This window comes from Electrophorus electricus, chromosome 5 (assembly GCF_013358815.1).
Source record: "Electrophorus electricus isolate fEleEle1 chromosome 5, fEleEle1.pri, whole genome shotgun sequence".
Lineage (NCBI taxonomy): Eukaryota > Metazoa > Chordata > Actinopteri > Gymnotiformes > Gymnotidae > Electrophorus > Electrophorus electricus.
The window spans coordinates 5,924,745-5,952,284 of record NC_049539.1 but is presented as its reverse complement, the minus strand read 5'-3'; the positions used below and the strand labels follow the sequence as shown (position 1 = coordinate 5,952,284).

At 42.1% G+C, this 27,540-nt stretch overlaps 1 protein-coding gene across 1 annotated transcript; it reads left to right on the top strand.

Moving 5' to 3' along the window:
* The first annotated feature begins 1,100 nt into the window (after nucleotides 1–1,100).
* mtmr11 (myotubularin related protein 11) lies at nucleotides 1,101–23,693 on the top strand. Its single transcript, XM_027013618.2, has 17 exons — nucleotides 1,101–1,493; nucleotides 8,053–8,122; nucleotides 13,522–13,658; nucleotides 14,027–14,096; nucleotides 14,184–14,323; nucleotides 14,440–14,524; nucleotides 15,012–15,159; nucleotides 15,381–15,468; nucleotides 15,626–15,714; nucleotides 15,912–16,036; nucleotides 16,898–16,976; nucleotides 17,412–17,482; nucleotides 18,379–18,551; nucleotides 18,795–18,965; nucleotides 19,893–20,108; nucleotides 20,678–20,980; nucleotides 21,124–23,693. The coding sequence occupies exons 1-17, from the start codon at nucleotides 1,440–1,442 to the stop codon at nucleotides 21,571–21,573; spliced, it is 2,469 nt and encodes an 822-aa protein (XP_026869419.2). The 5' UTR covers nucleotides 1,101–1,439; the 3' UTR covers nucleotides 21,574–23,693.
* Nucleotides 23,694–27,540: the final 3,847 nt, after the last annotated feature.

Genomic DNA, 27,540 nt, shown 5'->3' with positions numbered 1-27,540 from the left:
ACACTGCATCATATTTTAGGTCATGAGTATGCAAAGACAGTTAGTTATTTCATAAGAGTTTTATCAGTACATGATCAGGAGGGCTTAAGAAAGCTGCTCACGTATGAGGAGCCGTCTTTCCAGTGTGAACATTTGAAATGCTATTTGTGCAGTGGTTCTTTTAGATCAATTTCATGTTTGCAAATAACACTTTATGATCTTCGCAGTATATTTGCTTACTGCAGCCTACCACTCTGGTCATTCAGTCTTCAGAGAGATAACAGGAGAAGGCCTTCAGGTAAATTCCATTAACATCCCCTCTTGTACATAACTAGGATGACTTTTACATTAATAAATTACAGTTGACTGTTAAATGAAATGTCCAGCTTTACACCCAACCTCTCCTGATTATTAAAGTCAAGGTATGAGTTTGGTCCTGTGGCGTGATGGACACCATCCTGAACGACCATGATTAATTATTTCTATTAGTTTAAATGTTTTCCATGCATCATTTTTTAATTATTATTATGCTAAATTTTGTTATCCATGATAAATTCAGAGTGAGGGTCTGATGAATAAATCATACAGACACAGATATCTATAGTATCTGTTTACATTTCTTTTTTGGCTGTGCTGGTATCCATTTCAGTAGAAGCCAGACAGACACAGGGTGGATGCAGAGTTCTGATCGTGAGCTGCACATCTAGATGAGTGTTTGCTGCCACCAGAAGTGATATATCTGAGTCGTGTGCAACACACCTGGAAGAACACCTATACTATGTTTTGCTGATGCAGCAGTCACAAGGTAAATGCATAAAATGCTTGACACAAACTTTTCTTTTGTATGCTTCTAAACTGTAAAGACAAAAACTTAAGTATATAATAATAATGTAGCATTTTGTTATTCGACATTGAAAGTGAAAAGTGAGTACTTTGCACTTCAGCCATTGGGCCTCCGTTTTACTATTTGGTATGAAAAAGCCTTTTTTGCTTGCAATGTGTGCTGGCCCTTTAAGAGACTTGGCCGCCCAAGTCCTTTTTTTGTTACTGTTTTAGTGCACCAGTATCATTTCACTATGGCGAAGGCGTAAGCGAATAAAAAGCCTTTTTTTTTTTTTTTTAATCGGATGGTCAGTTCATATTGTATGTCTCTAGTGACGCGCATTCCTTTAGCGAATATAAGCACTGAAGTGAAACTGTTTTTCAGAGGCAACATGAAGGGGTTCTTGAACACCACTGAACACAACCAGCCCTCTTTGCTTAGCTGTAGAAGGGCCATCTGTTCCCCGCGGCGGTGAGGCGGCCGTTATACCTTTAAACCGACTTTACCTTTACCGTCTATTTTTCGAGAGATGGGGCGGAGTAGCAACTCGTATTGGAACTCTTTTCAGTGAAAGTTACCGTGTTGCAGATTTGATGGTTTATAACTGAAAACCGATAGCTATTTATTTCTGGTCAAGATGTTGACGGGATCTAAGACAACATTTAAAGTAAAACAAATGCCAGACCTAAAGGTAAGCTACACAATTCTGGTGAGCCTAAGAACTATACGGCGTTTTTATGTCGGGAAAAAAAAAAGCCCACAGTAAACGGGAAGAATAGCTGTGTCTTTTTAACGAAATTTGGGAAAGACCTCCCAAATATTAGAGCATGATGTTTAATTAGCTTATTTAATGACTCACTTTCACAGGCATGGGACTTGTGATGCTTTATTCACTATCACTTTTGCAAAGCTTCAGCGGTCCTGACGACTAACACTCCTTCTCTTTCGCTGTCCCTCCCTCCCTCCCGATTTAGGACTTAAATTATTAAACTGAAATTTAATTCAAAAACGCAATATTAAAGAATAAACTGAAATTACAACCCATAATGGTTCGCCAGTTAATGATTAAGTTGACGATGGGGTCTCGACGTTGTTATTATGCGCTTATAGTATGAGTTTAAGCACTGTTTTCAATCTCCGCTGTCCGCTCGCCCGCCCAAACTGCATTTGGCCAAATATAGGCACTGCAGAACAACTTGCTGTCTTTATGCTTCTGTTTCTGTGACACGACTTCCATCATGACAGTACATGTGGGTGCGTGATATTTACGTGACTTATGGTCTATTGGCGCCCTCAAAACTAAAAATTGTATTGCAACCCGCATAGTCCTAAGTGCAATGACTTACACATTACATCATTTTGGAGCGTCATACTACAGAGGTCGGCACGCAGTCTATTGGGTTATTCATTAATAACCTGGGTCTTCAGGACGTACTTTCATATTCTTAAACCAGGCTTGCCTTGCTCTGCTTTTTAGTGATATAGAAGAAATTCTTAGATTACTGGCTACATGCAGTGCAATAGCACAATGTTTTTGAAATGTTATTTTTTTACATATCAGCTTTTATAGGTTTATTTTATTGCAGCCTGGTTTAGTGTGGCACAGTAGTAATTCGATTTCATCTACCCCATGTTTCGTGTGCATACACTATCATTAACTCAGCACTGTATGTAGAGGTCAGTGACCTGTAAACATAGCTGCACTGGAATTAAACTGAGGGGAAGCCATCGAGAGTTCTTGCTCATGGTTCCTTCACCTAAGATCTACAAATATATAACTGAACTTTTAAGAAAAAATAGGGAAGCTAAGAGAATTTTAGCTTCATCACTGATTTTGCGTGCATGTATGTGTGTGTGCGTGCTTGCATGTGCATGCATGCATATTTATATTTTTTGTTGGCATTAGTATCTTGTGCTGTGGACAAAGAAAAATCAACTATTGGTCCTGGGCAATGATGTGTGTTATTGGAATCTTCCTAGACTGTAAGTGTGTCCCAGTAGCTCGTTTTTCATTTCTCGTCTTGCTGGAGCCTGTTTTGCTCCTGATTGTCTTCCCTCTCCCTGCTTATGTTAAGCTGCCGCAGGGTTTAAGCACACCCTCTGGCCCCACTCACGTGCACAGTGGCTATAATGGCCTCCACATCTGGTTGTTTCCGTGGCAACTGCAGGCAAGGAGGAACACACTATGTGACGATTCTTCCACTGCTATAAATACTTATACGCTGTATTTAAAAAAGAAAATGAACTCCGCAAACCTAAATCTGTATGTGCATTCAGTTTTAAGTAGGGGATTCACTTGAGCTTTTGTTTGGTTTGAACATTTGTTAATTTGCCCATGCATATCCCAGACTTTGCCATGAAGTTATACATAATGAAATTAAAAGTTTCACCGAATTCTTTTATTTCATATGCCTCCCAGACCTTTAGATCCCTTTACCAGATCTAAACAGGTAGTTCTACTCTACCTGTAGAACGAGTGTTATTCTGTACACATTTGCACATTTAATTTGTGTGGTTTCAGTGCCGTATCCACTGAAACCCCAAGTGAGGAGTACCTGAGGGTATTGCAATGTCAGCGTTTTAATACCACTGAAGTAAGCGGGGGGAGGGCTAATTCTGTAGCAACAATCACAAGACTAACCACAAGGGGCTTGTTTTTCAGAATGTAGTGGTCCATAATCAATACTGTTGCTTTAGTAAAATCATGCTTAGTAATTGGATGGCCATGCTGCTTATATTTCAGTGGTTACTCACTGAGACATTAAAGTGTGGCTGTCTGTCTTTCTTTGTCCTGTGTTCCACGTGGAAGCGGTTAGACAGACACCCAGTGCACGCTTCTGCCTCTTCAGACCCAATACCAAACTATGGCCCAGATTGTTTCCATGTGGTTGAGATCAACCTCGATGGAAAAAGGGCCCGACTGGTATAAATATGAGCGAGACACACACCCACACCCTCTCCCTCTCAGCCCAAAACCCTCTGAGTGGAGTGAACCTTCCTCAGATGACGCAGGAGCAGGAACCTACCGATCTGCATACACAGACAGTTTGTTCTCTCTGCTAGCTTTGGTTTAAGATTGCTAAACACATTTACAATTCTTCCTCCCATTTGTCTATAACTACTTCAGGATTGATCCATAATGCACAATTATTAGTCAAGTTGTTTTTTGAGGATTCATTTTATTATTGAACAACTACAGGGCTCTTGGTCAATCCAAAATGTTAATAAACCTCGAACCTGAGTGTTTAAGAAAGTAACAGTGAAATTTTGGCTTTCTTAGGAGAATATCTATATGTGCATAATTATTGGGCAACTATTAATGTGTAGAAGTATTATGCAACTAAATCAAAAATTGAAGTTTTTCCCATCTCACTTGTTTATTTTCATCTGTTAAAGTGAGAATAATAAACAAGCAACTCAAAATCTACAAATAAACATTTCATATATATATATATATAACACACCCACACACCATTCTTTTCAATAAGTCATAAGATTTCCATTCATGGAGTCTGTCAATTTCTTACTCTGTTGATGTTCAAATTTTGTGCAGCTGCAACCATAGCCTCCCAGCCACTGTTCAGCGAGCTGTACTGTTTTCCTTCACCGTAAATTTCCTGTTTAATAAGGGCCTACAAGTTCTCAATAGGGTTTAGGTCAGGTGAGGAAGGGGGCCATGTCATTATTTCATTATCATCTTTAAGGCTTTTTCTGGCTAGCCACGCAGTGGAGTACTTCAGTACATGTGATGGAGCATTGTCCTGCATAAAAATCATGGTCGTCTTGAAAGATGCAGACTTTTTCCTGTACCACTGCCTGGAGAAAGTGTCTTCTAAAACTGGCAGTAGGTTTGGCAGTTGATTTTGAGTCCATCTTCAACCTGAAAAGGTCCAACTAACTCATCTTTAATAATACCAGCCCATAGTAGTACCCCACCTCTACCTTGCTGGTGCCTGAGTCGAAGTGGAGATCTGTGCCCGTTACCGATTCAGCCACCGGCCCATCCATCTGATTCGTCAAGACTCACTCTTGTCGCATCAGTCTATAAAACCTTTTATAAATCTGTCTTCAGATATTTCTTGGCTCAGTCTTGAAGTTTCACCTTATATGTCTTGTTCAGTGGTGGTTGGGTTTCAGACTTCCTTACCTTGGCCATGTCTCTGCATACTGAACACCTTATACTTCTGAGCACTCCAGGTAGGTTGCAGTCCTGCAATATGACAGCACTAGAGAATAATGAATTCCTGGTCACTTCAAGTTTGATTCTTCTCAAATCTTTGGCAGTTAATTTGCGTCTTTTTTTTTTCTTGACCCTGTTGACCATTTTCAACAAAATGTTTGATGGTTCTGTGATCACGCCCCAATATCTTAGCAGTTTTAAGAGTGTTGCATCTCTCTAACAGACTTTTTACAATTTTTGACTTCTCATTGTCAGTTAAATCTCTCTTTTGGCCCATTTTACCTGAGGAAGAGAAGCTGCCTAATAATTAAGCACACCTTGATATAGGGTGTTGATCTCCTTAGGCCACACCCTCCCTCAGTACATGAATAAACATCACCTGATAAGCATTCAAGTTTGTACAGCTTGGAGTTGGAAAATATGCATAAAAATGATGATATAATTAAAATGCTCTCTTGCCTAATAATTGTGCACACAGTGTATATTCATATTCCAGTGTACTTGTGTATTCAATCAGAAGTGTGACACTTTACCTTCTAATTTGCCCACTAGAGTTCTTCTGTTACTGTGAATTTTATTAGCCTAGATGCCCCTCTGTCACCTGACTATGTAAAGCAGGCAAAATAAAGCCACATATTCCAGCTTTGTAAAATCTAAACTGGCAAAGGCATGCATTTCAATGAAGTGTGTGTGTGTGAGAGAGAGAGGGAGAGAGAGAGCGTACAGGTTCCATTATATGATGCTACAGCTCAGTTTGATCCAGTACCTAATGTTTTTTCATTGTTGTTGGTAAACTGATGATATAAACTTTTTTCCCCCCCTTTTTGGGTTAATGACTATTACTTTTAACTGCCTTCCAGAAAATCACATGACCTATTTTAATACTACTGAACTATGTGACAGACATAACTTGGTGGAAGCTATCAGCACAACAAAGTTGGATTTTCCCCATCCAATTGACTAGGCAGAAACAATAGAGCTCTGTGCAGCGATCAAAGTCTAGCGTACTCTTTGTAGTGGGTTCATTCTGGTCACTTTGCATTCTCATCCTGGAACCAAGCTTTGATTGAATCACTGCCTGCTCGTTGCTTCTTTTGAACATTTCGAAAAACGTAGACTCGCACCAGGGTTGCTGAGTTGCTTCTAAAAGCTGAAAGAGACTGAGCTGCACCTCAACTATTGTTGATTCACTTAATATTGATGAAATGAAACACTTATGCTCATATTTTACTGTGGTGAGCTTTAAAGACCGGAATCTTATGTAAATCCTTTAAGAGAGGATGTTTTCCAGACTAGGTCTACATTTTGACACACCTCATCGCTGTTCTTCACATTTCCATAAATCATTGCACTGCCATTGAGAAAATCCCATAAACTGAACAACAAAGCACTGTTGAGTGAGGGTGTATACCCTTTAAAACGGTGCTCTGCACGGCTCCTATTGGCTCATTTAGTTAAAAATTGATGCCTAAAACACAGAAATGCATTGTAAATTTTAGCTGAGGCAAGTAAAATGATTGGGCAAGCTTTGTGCAGTGCCCTGCCGAGCTCCCAGTCATGCCTGCTGCTGCTGTGAGCTTAGCCTGTTTTGGCGTGGCAGCCCGGCAAGAGGAAACAGTTGGAGGTATGTGCCTTGAGGTGGATGGCCTGCATTCTCTGGCTGCAGAAGGGGAAACCATGAGCAACTGGAAGAGCTAGGAATGATGGCGGCCTCCCATGTTAATTTTGCCATTACCTACACTACGGTATGATGGAATTCACACATTCTGACCAAGTGCCATTAGAGGTGTGGTCTATGGAGTATAGCACAGTCCTCAAATTATCACCGAGTATCGTTGTATCAGATTGTTGGAAATTCTCTAAGCTTGGATGTTCAACTTTTTTCTGAAAAGAATGATTTTCTCAAGATCTGTACTTAAAAGGTCTCACTAATAGCATAACTTTTCTTGACACAACTAGACCTAGACATTTTGAAAAGAGAAACCCCAATCGATGATATAACTTGGGCTTGAACAGACTTTTGCTTGTGCTGTGTCCACAAAATCACTTTTAACCTAAATCTGGAAATGGCAAAAACCCCAGAACACAAAGCTTCTGAAAATCTTGAGCAAGTCACTACGTTTCTGGGAGTGAGCCCTCTCTGTGACTTCTTTGTCCTTTTATCTAAAAATACTGACACTGCTTTAGTCCTACATGGAAAAAAACTCTAACTCTTTTCATCTGGTAGGACTGCAGCAGCTGGCTTTAAAACCAGAATGCCAAACTTAAACCAATGACTGCTTCCTAATTAGGATATTTGACTTTTGTGAGCAAGCAGACTGCATGTCCAAACGAGAGGTAATTGATGACCTTTGACGTGTGTTTTGTCAGAAAACTCTCTCCTACAGATGTAAATTTGGTGTGTCTAAGTTGTGAATAAAATTTTCAGAAGAATACCTTGCACAGTCCCAAGCAGGACAAATGGTTGATCTGTCACCTTCACACTGTGTGAAGCTCATTCTTCTAATTCTCAGCATGCAGAGGTAGCGCGTGGAAACCTAAACACCGCCACTTTCTCGAACAGCGTTAGGCCTGCAAGGTCTCTGGGGAAACCTGCCCCCCTGCTGGGCCCCTTCTTAGCCTTGCCAGTTGAAATGCAGGCTGTGTGAAGATAGGCTAGTGCTACTGTCCCTCACTGTTTTCATGCCATTAAAAGCCATCGAGGAAGGGAGGGGCCTGCTGGGATTTACCCCTAAGTAGAGCCACAGTTTCAATCAGCTTGCCAGGTTCAGTTTCTGCGGATTTCTAAGCCTGGGTCAACCTGCCAAAAACATGAAATAAAAAAAAGTAGGCGGAGTGTTGGCTGGACCACATTAGACATAAACCCAGTGGAAGTGCTCTGGAAACTTGAAGTAAATTGAGCAAACACTGTTTTAGTAAAAGTCTGTTTACGCTGAGCAGAAGACCTTGTGGGCATATCACAGTACATGACTTCAGTGTTCTTGGGAAGAATTTAACAAGTATCTTAACATGCATGTTTTGAGATGCTGTACATATCCTTGGCTGACCTCTGCCTCTGCTGCCTCTGCAGGAAAGGATAATGAACCAGAGTGCTCTTCACACCAGAGGGAGAGACATGTTTGGATTATGCTGTTTACCAGGTAAGACCCTAATGGACACACCACTCCTAAGTGAAGGACTGAAGCTGTGGCATCTTCTGTGGGACAGATTCATACTGCCACCTGTGGATTAACCTCTTGGGAAACTCCCACAGAACGTGTAACAAATCCTCCATAGAGCAATAGTGATGATGAGTAAATTCCATATTTTTCAGTTTTTGATCAATAATTAAGTAATTGCACAGTGCCATTTTAGAAATCAGAAACAGTTTGTCAGTAATAAAACATAACTCAAAATAACAGTTGTGTCAGACTTTCCCAAAAATGCCACCATATACCACCATAGTCAAGAGCAGGCCAAATTTGCCAGTTCAGCACTCCTGTGTGCTAGCTTCTCCCTCACAGTGTTAGATTTCACTCCCCAGGTGGACTGTGGCATGGAGGTGATTTACACCCAGCCCTGTCAGCTTGCCTCTGCTGCAGGAGCCTGAACTGCAGAGCTCTGAATGGGAATATGGCCTGAGAACAATTGCTCAGTGTGCTTTGCAAGGCCCTGCCCCCACGCCCCTCCCCCATTCTGCACATAGTCTCCAGGACAGCACCACTGCAGACCAGGAACTTTACTAGGGAATATTTGTCAGGCCACAAAGGTGAACCTGCCAAGCTAACCTTTAACGTTTCATATCAAGAGTTATTGTCGGCACCTCGGTGGGAGGTGTTGCGTATTTCCTGCTGCCATTTGGCTTTCAGTTGTGAACGGCTCAACCCCTCCAGTCCCATGTGAGCCACTGTAACACACAGCCACACAATAAAAACAATCCTACAGAATACACCCCAACACACACTCCCAGCCAGCCACCAGTCATTCTTTATCAATTGTGATTGAGAAGTTCGTGCTGGCCTTCCTCTGGGCTGATCTGGCTTTGGTCTCCCCTTCGTCCACTTTCAGTGACGTTCTCCCAGTACCAAGGCTGTGTGTTGAATCCAGCAAAATGAAACCATGACCGTTTACACCATCCTGAGTGAGCACAAAGACTTTGATATTACATCTGAGGCTGGGATGCATGTAAATGGGCTTCACCTGAGCTCTAGAAACCCAAGCATGCACATGTCATTTGTCATGTCACTGATTCTCTGTTTCTCTCTCTCGCTCTCTCTCGCTCTCTCTCTCTCTCTCTCTCTCTCTCTCTCTCTCTCTCTCTCTCTCGCTCTCGCTCTCTCTCTCTCTCTCTCTCTCTCTCTCTCTCTCTCTCTCTCTCTCTCTCTCTCTCTCTCTCTCACACACACACACACTCACACACACACTCACTCACACACACACTCACACACACACACAATAGCTACAGTAGCATGTGAGGCCCATCTCTGATATCACAGAAGAGTGGAAACCCAATCAGCCACTGGGGGTTAGTCGCCACTGTGGAACTCTGACAGCATTGGACAGGTGGATTTATCACTACTTAATACTTAATCAGAGATGATAAACAGAACAGAAGAACCTCCACAGACCCTACGATTCCTGCTTAGTGTTCAGTTTCCTGATCTGTCAGCAAGCTTTTTGCTGTCATATCATTGCCACTAGCTTTCTTATTTGCTTTGTTGTCTGGGGATAAGAGCTTGTTTAACTTTTCCTCTGCATGTTACAGCTGCATTTCACAAGCGAGGGTGAGAGCAGATTTTTGCCTTTGCTGCTTATATTCGTCCTTTTAAGCATTTTGCGGTTTGATTTTCTGACTAAATCTTCAGATCGCTATACTGAAACCAACAATTGTTGAAGTGTCCCAGGCTGCTCAGAGCTGCACTTGCTTTCTCCTCATCTTACACATGAGGCTCTGGTGAACAAGCCTGCTACAGAAGAGCTGGGTAGAGCTCCCTCCGCCAAGGCTTGAAACGAGCACGCTACCCAATTTGCTGAGCCAAGAGGAGAGCAATTGTGAACAAAAATAAATGAAAATATGCCTAATGTGGGGTTCACTACAGCAAAGCCTGAATTGTTTTCAGGTTACCCTGTTAAACAATAATGGAGTACTACCAGACAAGCCAACCAGTTCTGCTCCTAAGATAAGACTACAGTGATGAACGGAGGGTAGGTTTCCCTAAAGCATTGTCACACAGTGGGCATGTTTATGGGTCAGAGCAAGCAGGACTAAACACTCTGTCTGCTATGAAGGCTGATTAGCCATGGCGATTAAGTGTTCAGGAAGCTTACTGTGTTGAACTTTCACTGGCATCCAGGGCCCCCATGTTACTTGTTGGCTGGGTAGCCTTGAAATGGAGAGATTATGGACTGACTGAGAGCCCAAAAGAGTACATGCCAATTGGCAGCGAAGTGTTTAATTGATTGGCGTAAAGAAAGTCTTTGATGCTTTATTCCTGCAGTGTTACTGGCTTGATTCAGTACTGTAGCAGTGTTTCACTGTGAGTCATGTCCCAGTCATGCTCGAGCAATATCTGAGCTTACCTGCGCTCTTGAGAGGCATAAACTGAAGGAAAATTCCACCAGATTTTCTTTTTTTTTTTGCCTCAAAGGTATGTCAGTGATGCACTCAGCAAATCTTTTTTTTTTTTTTTTTAAACCATAGCATGTTTGCTAAGAGTGAGAGCTCCTGCTTCCTGGTTTTGATATGAAACATCAAGAAATCTTTTTTAAGCTCATCAATGAGCTGTTGACAAATTTTGCTTCATCAGAAAAGGGGAGCATAATTTTTTTACCATATCATAGTTAAAGATCATTTCCTTCAATCATGACTTGATTATAGAAAGTATGAAATGTGAAATGTTCCTTTAAGAAGCACAGTTTGGAGGAAAGACCATAAGCACAATCAGGCTAACCAGACGCATTCAGTGTGTGTGACTTACAGGATGTTGATGGGTATCTTTCTTGAGAAGTGTAGTAGTGGCTCTGTCTAGATGACACTGTTGTGCTTGGATCCCTTTCATTACTGGGTTTTTCTTGCACAAACAGCATTACAGTCTCTTGTACTGCTCCATCTTATGACCCAATGATCACAATATAACCAATAAAGCCTTTGGACATTTTCTTTGCTTTTTGCATGAATCTTTCCATCCACAAAGCAGGTTTTCATGTTTGGACAAATCTGATTGTTCCCACATTTCTCTCTTTTGCATCTGCAATTTGTGTTCTAAGAAAACTTAATGAAACTTTCGTATTTGCCCCTATGGTTGCACCACATTTACAGAATACCATATTGCTATTTCATTGCCATGTATATACAAATGTGGTAAGAATAGCAATATATTAAAAAATGCAGTGGTTAGCCATTCTGATGTGGTTGAAGTTTAGCCAAAGTTATCTTGACCACAATCATGAATAATTGTTGCACCATGTGAATGCCATGATTCATTATAACCACCAATCAACACTCACCAGGAATGTCTGAGAATGGTCTGGCTGCTCCCAACACACACCCACAAAAAAAAAAATCTGCATTGCTAAAGGACTCATTGGCACTTTGCATCTTTGTGTGAGATCAGTATTACACTTGCCAATATTGTGATAGAAATGACCAGGCAATGTATTGTGCATCCATTTTTCCCATATTGCCAAGTTGTACAGCACATGTTGTTGTGCTCTGATTCTGAGCAATGTGCTGCTACACCACTGTGCATGTTTGTTTACGCTGCTTTTATTTCTCACTGTGTGCTAAGCGTTAGTATTTTTTACATGGCCATTCTTCTCCATTGTTTGCACAGCTGCACACACTTGTTGCATTGTCTGTTTTCTATATGACTGACTGTTGCTTTGCATGGCGTCCATGTCCAGTATATTGTACAAATACAATATATTGCCACTATATAGTCATGCAGGCGTTCTCTATTTAGTATAATGCATAGTTGCTTGTAGTGTATACTGCATATATGTTGGCTTTGACTGTTGACTCTCTGGGGCTCCTGTCTAGTAATTGTGTCACACACTCCTACCAGTTTGTAGTAGATGTGTCCCTATCCCCTATCGCACCACACTAGTGCAGTGTGGGAGGTTTGAAGGCTGTAATGGATATAGTCCAGGCTACACTGTGGCAGGGGGTGATATATGGGTCCGTGACAGTAGACATACTGTGGCTCTTAAAGTGCATTCAGTTTTACAGGCTTTTTTGTCTAATCTGTTCTATGTTGTTCAGCACGACACACCCATGAACAGACACTGCCTATCCTTTTCCTGATGACAATCATTCTTTTGCTTGTTTAATGTCATATACAATAAATAATATATGTGACTTGAACTGTGGCCTGTTCCTTCTAAATTGTGGTCTGTTTGAAATAGAAGAACGCATATTGATTTGCAGATATACAAGGTATTATGGATGTAAACCATAATCTTTGTTATAATACAACAGTTCAATATTTGGCTATATTTCAGATGGTACTGTGATGCACACTGATAGGATTGATCTGGTAAGGTGCACAGTATAGGGCAAAAAGATGTCTTTTCATTTCATGGAGCTGCAATGTATATAAATTGAATATTTTAGTAAACGTTTTTATTGGCTGTTTGGTTTCATCATGTGGACATACACTGAGTAGACAGAGCAGTTTTAAAACCTTTTAGTAACATTGTAATATTGTTACAACCCTACAAGGAACATGATTAAACCAATACTTAACACAAAAATGGCACAGTGCTCATGATTATCTGTGTTCCTGCTAATGATTGTTTATTGTTGGTCATGTTTTGGTTTTTAAGTAGCATGGTAATTTACAGTCACAACCCTGGAAACTATGAACAGCTCAAGGGAATGAACCCTCCTTTATGTGAGCAAGGCCTCCAGCCCTGTTCACTCAGGCTGTGTACGTGCATGGTGACATCGTTCCACACACTATAATTGCAGAGGGGCTGAGAGCGCCTCAGCTTTCTCCCAGGAGCTAGAGATGAAAGACATGAGCTGTAAACCGGGGGTCTGCTGATCAACACCTGCAGGAAACACTGCACAGGAACTCTGCAGCTGAACAGTTCGTTTAAGGCCTTGGCTCACTGAGTAAACCCCAGCACTCCGTGCGTAAAAGTAGATAGTGAAGGACACAGAATGTATTTTTCCCTCCAGTCTGTAAAGTTTGAACATCAAGCTAACATAACATTTACAAAGTTTACAACCAAAATAGAAGTTTTTCACCTATTGGAAATGTTTTACATAATTAGCTTTCAAATAAACACCTTGTTTCCATTTATCCAATGTCTCAGGGGTTTAATTCTGCTTTATTTTAATTCTGAAACATTTGTTTTATTTGGTTAAAGATGTAGACATGGCTCACAAAACCACTTCCACTACGGGATGTTTGCGTTTATTTGGGTTTAGGCACCATTTGGTCTAATGCATGACTAAGAATTCCAATATGCCACTAAAGGTTTTTCTGAAGCATTTTTTGTGTTTTATTTAATCTGTTGTCAAATCAACTGCTTGTTGCTTGGTGTGCATCTTCAGGGGAGTGTGTGCTTCAGAGAGCCATTTTGGTGAGGAAGAAGCTCTCCCCTAAAGAAGGAGGTGGCTGGCTGTCGGGCACTCTGTTCTGCACCCACTTCAGAGTGGCCTTCGTGCCACAGGACGCCACCAAACCAGATGTGAGTAGCTATCACAAATCCATGTGACTGACCGCCTGTGAAGGAATACATCACCTAGACACGTTGCTGTGGCTAACATTCAAATTAAGGCAAAAGCCGGCCACTTAGTATAGTCACACCATTCAGTGCAACCAATGTGCTTAATGGCCTCTGTTAGCTCTGTCGGTTATCATCCAGACAGAGCCAAATCACTGACCTATCAAAGAGCTTACGGCTTCCAGATAGCCGCTATCATCTTTCGTTGTCATCTCTGTCAGTCTAACCTCACATGTATGGTGCATTGTCTGGCTCAGATGGTATTCTGATGTCTGCTTTGCATGGTCATGGCCCCCAGGGCCTCATTGGGTTCCTCTTCCCTTTCGATTTAGGACAATGCTGATCCAGTGCTGCTGGGAGACCATGATGTTGCTCTGGCCTCCATTGAGAAGGTTGTTGCTGGTAAGGCCCTCAGATTTAGAGAGCTTTGGGTGGGTGGAATTTTTGGCTGCTGGCTGTGTTAACATTGCCAGGTGTTCTCTGTAACAGTGGGACCATCGCGAACCAAACTGGTGACTGCCAACTCCTCGCTGAAGTTCACCCCAGAGAAACTGGTGCTGTACTGCAGAGACCTGCGCATCCTCTGTTTCCTGTTTGACAGACTCACTCCTGATACCCAGGCTGTGGAGGTGTGTGTATATGAATAACTACCATATTTATATAATTACATATGTATATGAATAACACAAAGATTTATGAGGTTCATATTCCTTGGTAAAGCAATGGCTGTTTCATTCCTTCACAGATCACACACACCATTGCCAAGACATACCAGCCACTGAAACCTGGAACCATCCTCTCTTTCCAGAACGCTGCTTTGGGAAGTATCGGTGAGTCAGTATGACATGTATTTGACCAAAGTCCACCCTGATGCTCATATTATTCTCCAGAGTGTTTTGTCATTTTACAACCCTGCTGTTTGCACAGTCGTGCTTATTGGGGGGTTGAATTCCCTTGTTGTAAAAAAAAAAGAAAAGAAAAAAAACAAAAAAAAAACGCCCCGGCCAAAGGCTTGGAGGCCTCTGAGCATTCAGTCTCCCTTAGGAACAATTAGAACAGGAGGTTTGTGCTACCCAGCAGAAAGAGTGACTAAAGTTTGTGTGCTGACTTTCTTTTGGTGATGACCTTCCTTCGTATTGACTGAACTCATTTACTAAGCAAATGAAATATAAAGAAATGTGAGGAAGAGAGACTGGTGGGTTTGGACTACCACCTCCATACACCATATTTATCACCAAACAAACAAAAACGAGTTCACGACTCCGCCAGATGTCTTTCCTGGCTCTCTCAATCTCTTGGTGTCTCATTGTTCTGTAGAAATGAAGCAGTTCTTGAGCAACCGGCAGCGTGACCCCAGCATGGCCTGGTTTGAGAGCCCAGCAGACTGGGAGCAGGAGCTGGAGAGGACAGGGGCCACAGGCTGGAGGGTCAGCTCTGTCAACGATCGCTTTGAAATGTCCACCAGGTACACATGCCACTGAGCCAGTGTGTGAGGGACAAGATCACCACCTGGAAAACACAATCAAGCACAGCACTAATAATCCGCACTCGCCTTACTTCACAATTTCATCTGCTGAGGAGCTGGGATTATCCCACCTGTTGCGTGCCTCAGTATTATGTTTTCAGGAATGCATCTGGAACATTTCTATTTATTCCACACTTATTTTTGGCGCCTTTGTTGTCCAGCCTGTCCAGGTTTAACGTGGTTCCTCAGAAGGTTCTTGACATGGAGCTGAAGAGAACGTTTGCCCATTTCAGCGAGGGGCGCATTCCCGTGAGTCCCCATGCCCTGCTGCTCATCAGCGAGTTTCAACGCTCTAACACATCTGTTTTTGCGTCTGCACAGCTGGGAGCGGTGCGAGGCTTTACCGCAAAGGCTGCATCCAGCGTTTTATGAAGGTAACATCTTCAATGCCATTCTCCTCTTGCAGCGCTGGTGCTGGCGACATCGCTGTGGCTGTGACCTACTGCGGACAGCCAGCTTCCAGAACAACATCTACCATGAGAAGGACGACATCCGGTTGGTAGCCTTCTGCACAGCTCTCCAGTACCTGGATCGTGACATATGTGCATCATGAGCCCAACTGACCTTTATAATAATAGTTAAATGTGCAGCATTCATTTTGGGTTTTTTGTAATATGGCAAATGAATATTAAAAAGAGAATTATTGCTGATGTAATGTCTCTAGCAGTGTCTGTACGGTCTGGCCTGTATAGGAACTTGGAGCTTATCCTCTTTGGTGGCCATGCGGAGTGTGTGGTGGTGGACCTGGGCGAGGAGATGCCTTCACTGGTGGATGTGCAGCTGGCACACGTGCGACTTCGTGCCCTGTGCCTTGGAGGTCAGTGCTAAGAGCTGCTTTGATCTGGTGTAATGCTGAAGCTGTGAATATTTTATGATGAATATTTTAGTCATATTAATGCCATTGTACCTAGACATTATGTTTTATTCTATTCTCTTCTATTGTTTATAAACATTAGTAATGAATCAGTTTGTGGCTTAAAAATTTTTCTAAGGACTGTTGGGAGTCATAATGTACCATAACTTCCAGAGAGTTTTATCATGCATTCACTTGAAAAGTAATGTAAAGAAGGCAGAATTTGTCAAGTCATTATGCATGGGACAAGTGGCAACAACTTAATTAATATTAGTTGTGGCTATGTGTAACCTTCGCTGTGTTACAGTTCTTGAGCAGCAGTTACCCACACCGTTGGGAATCTGGTGGTGTATATTTAACCCCTTCTATCAAAGGCACGACTAGAGAGCAGAATGTTTTTATGTGACTGGAACAGGGAATTGTTTTTGTCATCAGATCTCACATTATGCTAGTGGTTCAGTTCACACTCGCCCACAAAATTCCGCACAGCAGTGTGTGTGTTAGCAAGGCATCACTATATACTTCCAGCGGGGGCGTGCAGGGCTTAACGTCACTTCTCACTACTACCTAGGCTCCTCTTTGTTTATGAATTAGTTCATTTTGTTTTGTTTCATCAAACACATTGTTTACCGATCTGTTCCCGAGGGATCTCCAGGTGGTCTGCGTTTTGCTCAATCCCAGATGGGATAGAAATGGGGCTGGAAAAATGTCTGTGCGTTCCCAAGTTCATGAGTGAGAAACCCTGATCTTATAAACCCTGAATGTGGGAAATCCAGCCCAGCTGCTTCTGTATGTGAGTTAATTTCTTTTCCTTCTGTCATGCAGACATTTCATCATCTGTGTCCATACCAGATGACAAGTGGCTTTCCTCTCTGGAGGGCACCCACTGGCTGGACTATGCCAGGTATGTCTAATATATCCCTACACAGCAACAAGCTGCTGAATTCACTATATATATGTAGGTAGCTATGTATGTATGTATATATTTAAAACTTCTTCAACTTGTTGGAATTTTGTTTTGAGTCATTTGTGTATTTTGTATTTAATAGCACACGGCGCTAAATGAGAGCCCAAAAAATAAATGACTCAAGGCAGCAATTTTCTGTGACACTTTTGTGAAGCAAATATAAACATTTAAACAATTCCTTTTTAATTTTCTTCTCTTGTGGTCACCTCAAGAAAAAAAAACAAAACAACAACTTACAATAAGCAAGAGCCTAATACTATTAGAATTATTAATTTGAAAAAAAATCAGAAAGTAGAAAGCATTTTCTTGTGTGTGTCTTTGTCTGTGTGGGTGGGTGTGTATGTGTGTCTGTGTCTGTGTCTGTGTGCATAGGTGTTGTCTTAGAAAAGCTGCAGAAGTAGCCTGCTTGCTGAAAAGAGGTCATCTGACAATTGTACTGCAAGGTACCGTCTGTTGAATATTAAGGAATTCTAAAGAATTATCTAAAAATAATCTGTCCAGAAGGTTAACAGCGTAAGATGCGGCCCCCATTACATCTGCTTGTAAACAGCTCCAAAAAAGTACAAGTTTACTCAGATTTGACTCATATTTCTTAATCTGATGTCCGTGTGAAAATCATTTTCCAGACCTTAGGTGGGCATAAAAGCAAATGTGTCGGGTTCTGATGTCTTCATTTAAAAATTTAGTCAAAGATGCATGAAAATCTTGCAAGACATACAGAAGTGCCATTTTCCTAGACTGTAATAGACATTGAATTCTGATGAGGTCCTCTTATAATTCTCAGTAAAATACTCAAAAGCTTTAAACTAGTTGCTCTTGCTGTGCTTCAAAGTGATTTCAGTAGAACTCTTTATTCTCCATAGTTGGACTCCCAGTAAATAACTGCCAAAATGACTTTCTCATCAGTCACTGGGGAAGCCTGTTTGCCAGATGGGTTCCAAATGCAAAAAAGTGAATACTGCCACTAGAGGGCGCAGTGCATTAGGAATGTATGGTTTTGTTAATACACAGGGATGATTTTGAGTGTTTGGTATGTTTCTGTTTGGCTGGGTTTCTCTTTCTAGTCAGAGTCTACCACCTGCCTTGTTGCATGCTAAATGGAGCTGATGATTATTGCCTTTGGAGTTTGACTACTGCCTAACTGTACATAGTGATATATAATCAAATTATTTATTGATCTTTCTTGACTATGCAAGCGCTGTGTTGTGTTAGCAGAACATCAAAGCACACAAGAATTGGCAAGGAATTCTGTAAACTCCTTTCATGTGGAATCAAACCACTCAAACCAGGACTTCCTGCAAGTTTTCCGGTGCCATAACAGACGTTTTTGTCCCTGCAGAGCCAGAAGACCGGGACTGGAACTGTGTGGTGGCCAGCCTGGTACAGGTGATGTGTGACCCCCACTGTCGCACAGTGGCAGGCTTTCAGGGCCTGGTGCAGAAGGAGTGGGTCACAGCAGGTCACCGATTCCTCAGCCGGATCAACTACCACAGAGATAGCGACAAAGAGGAGGTGAAGCACTGGAGGATATAGGTGGGGGTGGGTTTGTGTTGCTGGGGAGTGTGGGGATGTGCACACTCGTCCGTGGCCATGTGTGTATGGAGGGGAGAGGGATGTTTTTGTACATGCACATAATCAGTCCGCACAGGTTATACCAATTCGCTGTAAAAAAACAAAACAAAACTGAAGCATCTATTGGCTGTGTGTATGATCAATGTTTACTGAATGATATGTGTGATGCGTTTCCCATGGCAGGCACCCATCTTCCTGCTCTTTCTGGACTGCGTGTGGCAGCTGTGGGCCCAGTTCCCTGCCTGCTTCCAGCTGAGCGAGGAATACCTGCTGGGCCTGCATGACAGCCTGCTCCTGCCCCTCTACAGCACCTTCCTGGCCAACTGCCAGAGAGAGCGGAGTCGCCGCTCGCAGGTACATGCACACACGCACAGAAACATGCGTGCGCACGCACACGCACAGACGCGCATGCACAGACACATGCGCGTGCACACATACACACGCGCGCGCGCGCGCACAGACACACACATACACAGACACGCATAGACATGCACCAACATGCATGCATGCATGCATGCACACACATATATACACACACACACTCTATCTATCTATCCATCTATAGATAGATCTGTATCTCTCTATCTGTCTCTCTCTCTCTTTTAAAAATATATATATATATATATATATATATAATATACACACATATATATATATATATATATATATATATATATATATATATATACACACACATATATATATATATATATATATATATATATATATATATATATATATATATATATATATATATATATATATATATATATATATACATACATACATACACACACACACACACACTCTGTATATATACTTTCACAGGGTCATTTTTGCTCATTTTCTGAAGCATTTTTGAAAAGTGTAGGGAACATATGCATTTCACTGTACATCAATTACAAGCTACTGTTAACGAGTTACATGGACTGGAATGTGCTACTACACTAGTTTGTTTTTTATATGCAGAAGTTACATACATCCGATACCATCTCAGAATTCTTAGAATCCCAAGCCTCCCGAAAAGCTGATTAAATATTTGAAAGTGCTCTTAATCTCTCTGATTATACCTGGTACCTGGATTGTATATAAATCTCAGTAGGTTGCTCATGAATTCATAATAAGGTCACCATGGTGAACTTTATTGTACATTGCAGGCTTTTTCTCATTGATATTAATATGCACCCCCATTGGTTCATCAGTGTAGAGGTGAGCTGTGTGTTGCAGAATGTGATGCAGTAAAATTCGAGATCTTTCCTTTAACCAAGGCCTTCTCCTCAGCACCTGCCCCCGAGCTACACCCCAGTGAACGGGCTGAAGGCGCTGGCCAGAGCTCCGGCCGAGGAGCCCACGGACACCCCGTACCCTCCAGTGTGGGACTGGACCCTGCAATACAGCAGCCAGAGACGTGCGCTCTTCACCCAACCTGTGGGGCAGCCTGCGTCCCCTCCGGTCGTCCTCAACGGCAACCTCAACACCAGCCCGGAACCTGAGTGGGTGAGGTCACAGAGCGAGGCGGGGTCACTCGGATCTCTCAATATTCTGCATGGCCAGATGAGGTTTAATGGGATTTACCTGGTAAAAGGAGACAGAATATGAAAGGATAATTTAATTAATTACTGAGTTGCTTGTGTTGAGTCATTGCATGCTAATTACATTTTTAGGCTGTCCTGTCTTTTTTACACTGTCCTAGTTGAGCAACAGCACAAGGGTATTCTTTTAAAATGAGGCCAGCTTTTAAAAAATACAACTGTGTCAAATTTAATTCCCTCTTCCAATTAAATTCTCAACCTTAATATAACACCTCATTGCCTTATTCAGAGTGCACCAGGCTGCCTCTCAATCCCTTTGGGCTGTAGCTCATTCTTTTTCACCCCTCCCCCTTCCTCTTTCTCTCTTTCTCCCCATCTCTCTCACTCTCTGTGCATCTCTCACTCACTTTTTATGCACCTTTCTTCTTTTTCCCACTTTCTCTGTTTTTCTGTGTCCCCCCCCCCGTCTGTCTCTGTCTTTTTTTTCCTCTCTGGCTTCCTCTGTTCGTACCTCTCTTTCTCTCCCTCTCTCAGCACAGCGACGGATCTCCAGGCTCCGTCTTCCTGCTGTCACGCAGCGCCTTCTCCTGCCCCGCAAGCCTGCTGCCGTGGCGGAGCAGCGGAGGCCCGGGCTCCTACTGGAAGAGTCACCGCAGGGCACCATCCTCCGAGAGCCTGCCCGCCTTGGAGCGCCTGGTGAAGGCCTGCTACCGGGCCGAACCCTCCCCCGGTGCAGCGGCCTCCCGTGACCCCCACGAGACCTTGCTGCCCCTACTCCTGGGGCCCTGCGTCTGTGTGTGGAGGACCTGCTACCTGCGAGGGGTGCTGCATGCGCAGGTGGGTGCATACCTTTACGCTGCATGTTCTTTTAGGGTTTGGTTTCTGCTGGTTGAAGAACATACACTATGTGCACATATAAAAGGTAATTATTTTTTCTTGTCTATTCTTTGGTGATAAACGATTTTTACTTTTTTTGGCAGGCTTTCACATATCCAATGTCTTCCAACACACGCCACCCCATGGATCAGCTGGCCTGGGAGGTGGAACGTCTCCGTGAACGCCTGGCCGAGGCCTCCGGCGGGCACCCTCCCTCGCGCCGGCAACAGGAGCCTCGCCGCCTCGACTCCAACCTCAACAGGAATGCCAACAATGGGACCTTCCTCTTCTCTTCCTCGTCCTCGTCCTCCTCCTCCTCGTCTTCGTCGTCGTCGTCATCTTCCTCCTCCTCACCCAGGACCTCTCAACAGGAGAACCCTGGGCACTTTTCGGGGCACCCCTGCGTGGCTCCGCGCTCCACCTCGAGGGACGGGACCAAGCACACGTTCCTGTTCGGCCGGCCGCCTCAGACGCAAGCCGGTCATCGCTACACCACCACCCCAAGTGCCAAACTGCCCCGCAGCAGCACCTCCACGGGGGCCAAGCATCACTGACCTCTAGGTACGATCGAGTAAGCAGGAAATAAATGCAGTGCACTCATGACTCAATTAACAGTTAAACCTGCCGGACCAACCTGGACCAGTCATTAATGATATATCTACTTATTATCCTGCTAATTATCCTACTAGCTGTTCAAGGCTTAATATGTAGCACTTTCTTATTTGCCACCCATCTCAGCGTTTTTTTAAGGTACCGATTTCCTTAAGATGTATTTTCATGTAAGGTATGCATTACAATTCAAGGATATTGAAGGTGATTGAGGGGAAAAAAAAGCACAGCATTCCTTGACTATTTTTTAAAAAATGCTTGAAAGTTACTTGTCTGTATATAGTAGTGTTGTAGGAAACTGTAGACATATAATTTTTCAAATATTCTAAGCTCCTCTTCAAAATGTGTTTCACCGTAATGGAGACATGGCCAGAATAAATAAATAAATAAATATTATATAATATAATATATAATATATATATGTGACAGCTGTATGACTTGTCTAGGCCCTACCATAAGTCATGCCAAATATTCATTTAGTCATTTCTTTTTAGAATGGGAATAGAAGCACTTGATTTGAGTAGCTTAAGAATTTTGGTAAATCAAGCAGTTGCTGATATCCTATAAAAATGTGCTCTAATTAAAGCATGTAAATGGTGATAGTCTATTACAACTGTCAATTTGAAAAAGCTTTCCCTCATCACCACTAGGAGGAGACATTTTTAAGGGACCCATGAGACATTGGGTGTTAAACTGCCTATTATAATACAGTATCTATGCCTTTGGAGGTTGTCTATTAGACAGGGGCACAACTGTAGTTGTATATATTGTTCTTATCAATTTTATGTCCAATATTAACAAATGAAAATAGATTACCATAATAAGAATGAACAAACACATTTTGCATCATGTAAATTATTTATAACTTTCTTGCCTCTGCCTTTTCAGTGGATATGTAAGTATTATTTGTTAGTGTATCATTTACGGTAAATAGTGTAATTTGTACAAATGTGAGAGTAAATCATTTGATGAGGTATATAAGAACTGGATAATGGTAGACTGTCCATTGTTAGGACTCACATATTTAAAGAAATGTTTCTGTTGTTTTTTTTATGTTCATGTCACTGGTAAAGTTGACTGCTCAGTGGGGAGTGTTATCATTCATAGTCTGTATCTAAATAAAAACGGTCACAAGGTTTCCTCAGGACAGTGATGACATCGAGTGGCCCGAAGGCTCCCACTACCCTTTTAAATGGAGAAATATCAGTCATAGAAAATAACAAACATCTTTTTCATATGATGTCAGGTTACCAATCTGGTTGTGTTTTTCTAAGATTTAATGGCAATATGATAACTAATCAACAGATTGTGTTGTGTTGTTTGAGTTTAAGAAGAAATGGTACTGGTGATGACTAAGGGTACATGCTCATTTGCTCACATTATTCCGCTGACATGTGTGACATACTAGTTTATAAAGCAGAGTCCTTCAGATGTCAGAGTGTTGTATAAAAGTGCACTTGAAGTAGGTGGCAGTCGTTTTTCTTCCATGGCTGAACGGCGGGTCGAAAGCTCCTGACTCCTACGGATTGAGCAGAAGACTTCACTGTTGATGCCTGAACCCAAGCTTACACAAGCGCCACTTCCGCTCGAGGAAATAACTCTACCCTTGGCCTTGCTAATCGATCTTCCGCTGTCACCCTTCAGTGCGTGACTGAATGAGGCATTGCCATCGTATTGTGCTGTCTTCACGTCCAGCAGCCTGTTTATTTGTTCACAGAGGTACTGGAAATGGACCTCATTTCCCTTCTTTGTTTTTATCCTCTCTCTGATTTGTATCAGTGTACATTGGCTTGATATAGATTAATAAATCTAAACTTCAGTTACTACAAATGTTGTTTTTGTGCCTAAGCTCTAAATGCCCTGATATTTCATACATGCAAAAATATAACACACTGGGCTTGTCAATGTTCTACAGATTTTATATCTTATGAAAATAAATATTTACAACAAAGTTACTTCACAAGAAGCATAACATACTTCATATCCACATAATTCAATTTTACTTGAACACAATTGTTTTTTAATCCACTGCACTGGATACAAAAATGTACAAAAATAATGAATGCTGAAAATGTAAAGGCAACAGAAAAACAGAATATAACTTAAATAATCTATTCTTCAAACACCTGTTGTTGCTCCATTCACAATAAGCAACACAATAAGGTAGTAATGTATAGGAAACGCAACACTGTTTCCTACACATTTTTTTACATACATTTTTTTTTTGTCCTTTATGCCATATCACGTTTTCCATGAGTGTAACAACAGAATGATAAGCAAGATGATCAGTTAGATAATCAACTTTGGATGCTATGACTTACTAAAGGGCCTAGCTGCTTGTATTTCTTTCTGGCAGGTAATGGATTCAGAACCCTGATTAAAGGTGTCATGTTCATTATGCATTTTCATCTAATGGAAATCAAAGAGGAAACATCAGTCCCACTGGCCTCCTCTCTGCTCAACCAGTCGTTGCTTTTGGCTTCCGAAAGGCGAGCCGTGGATCATGACCGGGTAACTCTGCGCAGGTACCAAACCGCTAAGGTGACGGAGGGACTTGCACATGGGGCATGGGTACTCGGCCAGACCTTCGATGTCCTCAAAGGCCAGGTTGACGATCTGATCTGTGCAGGGGTCGCAGTACAGGTGGCCGCAGGAGAGGCGCTTGAGACGGGCCTCGTAAGAAATACAGCATTGGCAGTGGGGTAAGTCAGACCCCAGAGATAGGCTACCGGTTAGGGAGCTGCTGTCCATGCTAGCCGCCTGGCTAGAGCCGAGTTTGGTAGAGGACCTGAGCAAGCGAGGTGGGAGATGACCAGAGTGGGAAGAATTTCGTCAGATCCCTGTGAGATGTGCTTTGTGTAGCCTACCTAAGGCATGCTGCTGATCAAGAAATGTTTCAGGAGGGAAAAGGTTGCGCAATACAGTAATCCCATATTCATTCGAGCGCCAATAAGACGTTTGATATTTCAATAACCAAAATATATCATATTGTCTAGTTATGTATTCAAACCGTTCTCGGACGGAAAATAAGATACGGGCTTTTGATTGCTGTGACAAATCGAAATCAGTTTCGTAAGTGGGAAGATTTCAAGAGAGCTATTGCCATAGCAACTGTTTAATGTAAAATCAATGAAATATAATTCCGTGTCATTTGTAAATGCGTCCAAAATGAACTGTGCACGAAACACAGGTTAAAGAAGAAATGTCATTGTCAAAATGACAGCCTTCCAAAATGATATTTATAGACCGGGCAACTCACCTCTGGGATGACGACGGAGTAGCTTTTATACAATCGAAGCTCAGCGCTGCAACAATTCTCCAAAACATGTCCATGCTGTTGCCTCTCATGGCAAAGTAACACTGTGATCGGACTTCCCGAATGTTGCCTCATATTTGCAAACGTTGTACCATGTAAACATGTTGAACCTCGTTCTTGCGTTTAGACACCCAAAGTCATGTTAAATACGCTAGCCCAGTAATTGGGTCATTTGAAAGCAATTCACGTATGTAGCCGACGAAATCCCGATCTAGTGTTGTAAAGGTGGGAGGCAATCGTATGTAGATGAGCAAATACAATCGTTTTCGATGGTCCGCATGCGTCGCACCTTTAGCGACAGAAACCTTCCGCACTTTAAACGGGTTGGCGCTCCGAGCATTTAGGCTGATTATGCGCGACTATATTTTGAGTCCAGTCAAATCAAGTTTCAACACCAACCTGCCGATAAATTATTTATTTTAGGGCAGTCTTGTGACTTATGACTCTGTGTGTGTGTGTGTGTGTGTGTGTGTGGCGGGGCGGGATTGTCGGATGCCTTTTTGAGAACCTGTTTGACAAGTGCCTCTCGCAATAGACCTCATTTTAGTTTCGTTCATCGCCGTGCAACTCAATGTGCATCTTGTGGTTCGCGTGGTGCAAAAACTGTGACGCATGTAAGAAAACACATTTGTGCTTCCTCTCAACTAAACAGGCTAAATAGTATCTGTTAGAAGCATCCGATTTTTTTTTAACCAGAACAAAATAATTCACGTTTGACCTGATTGACGTTTGACCTAATAACTACCGTTATTATTTTTGAGTTGCAATGAACACTATCGTCTGCATCTAACATTCATAGTTTTGTTTCTGTCCAAAGACAAAATCAAGATGTATACTTATCTGCCTTTCAAGTCACATCACTGGCAAAGTGGTAACAGAAGATATGTACGTAAATCTCAAGCGCTTTTCTAACAATCCTGAAAGTTTGTAGTTCAAACGGTAAAGAACTTGAAGAACTATATTTCCCGCGTAAATAGTGAAGCATTTAAGTTTGCGTACATGCCTTCCTTTCACAATTTAGCGCCAGGAATCAACCTTGGAAGATTTAATGTAAATGTCCTTGTTGGTGGAGAACTAAAAATGGAGTGGATCGGAACGGAAACAGGAGATAAAAAAAATAGATATTGTTGAGACGCTCTACCTCTAGGCAGAGATGCCTCACCGTGGAGGAGAAAAAAAGGGTGCAGTTTTTGCTACGAGTGCTTGTCTTTTATATAATTTAGGTTATACCGCCACCTACTGTGTTCACAGGAATTTCAACTATTTGTTATTCGATTTCTGAGACACTATTTGTTCTGTTCATTTGTTACAGTGATTTATGTTAGTACAAATCGGGCATTTTGTTTTGACTTTCAAGCACTACATAATCTATAAACCTAGAATGTATGCAACAAATAACACGAATTCTTGAATTTTCCCACATTTCCTGAAGAAAATGAACTGTACAGAGCCCAACGTGACAACGGTGGGATTTTTTTTGTCACCAGGACTGATGTGTTATGTAAGTGGATAGGCTATATGCCGAAAGCTGACGTCTCTGGACTGCCCCCCCCTTTCCAGTTGCATACCAGTGACATGCACGAAGCTTTATTTGAAAACCTGGTCACATCATCACACCTGCCTGTTGCTAAGCACTGCATGCCGGATTGGAGCGGCAGCGGCTGGAATACCCAACGTTAGCTCTCTTGCTTGGCATTACGGTCACTGCTGGAAAATGTAATGAAAACTGTCCACATTCCCCCTAGCAAGAAATGCCTTATGATTTTATTGGAAGTTGAATCTTATCTCACCCTCCATCCCAGAGCAGGAAAACTCTTACTTTATTCAACACTTGATGTAGTAGAAGACAGTGTTGTGTTTTGTTTTGTTTTTTTGTTTTGTTTTTTTTTTGGAGCGGGGGGGGGGGGGGGGGGGGGGGGCAGTGGGTAGTTGCAGCACTAAACACCTAAGCCTATTTTCGCTTGAGGTTTAAACAAAACAGGAAATTTGTTTGGTTTTTCAATAGTGTCCATAATCACAACTCATCAAGCAAAATCAGTTATTTCTTTTACATGTTATATTAAATAATTGTTCGAGTCAACAAAAGCCCAGCTAAGATGCGTCGAATTGTTGCTAGTTATTTTCCTTTTGTTCATTTTTGATACATACTTTAAAAATACGATAGGGACGTGTCCTGTGCATAAAAAAAATGAGAAGACGAAATCATTACAGATGTATAGATCTTTCTGTGCGTCAAATCCTCGTCTCTATGGCCAATCATAAACACGAGTAAGTGCACGTTCATGCAGAATGTAGTGGTAAGCAGATCCTTTCTCCTACGTATGTCTTTAGATGGTAGGATACACATGTGCAGAATATGGCATTTAATTATATAGACATCTCGCTATTGGCTCAGGGGCACGAGTACCATATCAACCGTGCAACGGCAAAGACTGCGTTCTCTTGAAACGTTTCAAAACACGTACTTTAAAAACTAGACCGTCAAGATAAGCTTCAGAAAAAAAAGGCGCCGTACAATCCGTGCCGTGCATCCTTCTCCGCAAATCTTATATTAACTACTGATTCTATATCGGAACCCCCCTCCATTAAGCGAATG

What these genes read in the sequence shown, in the direction of transcription:
- mtmr11 (XM_027013618.2), top strand. Translation starts at nt 1,440, where the DNA reads ATGTTGACGGGATCTAAGACAACATTTAAAGTAAAACAAATGCCAGAC. An exon ending in GAGATAGCGACAAAGAGGAG is followed by an intron (nt 18,552 to 18,794) that starts GTGAAGCACTGG and finishes TTCCCATGGCAG; the next exon opens with GCACCCATCTTCCTGCTCTT. An exon ending in AGCGGAGTCGCCGCTCGCAG is followed by an intron (nt 18,966 to 19,892) that starts GTACATGCACAC and finishes CCTTCTCCTCAG; the next exon opens with CACCTGCCCCCGAGCTACAC.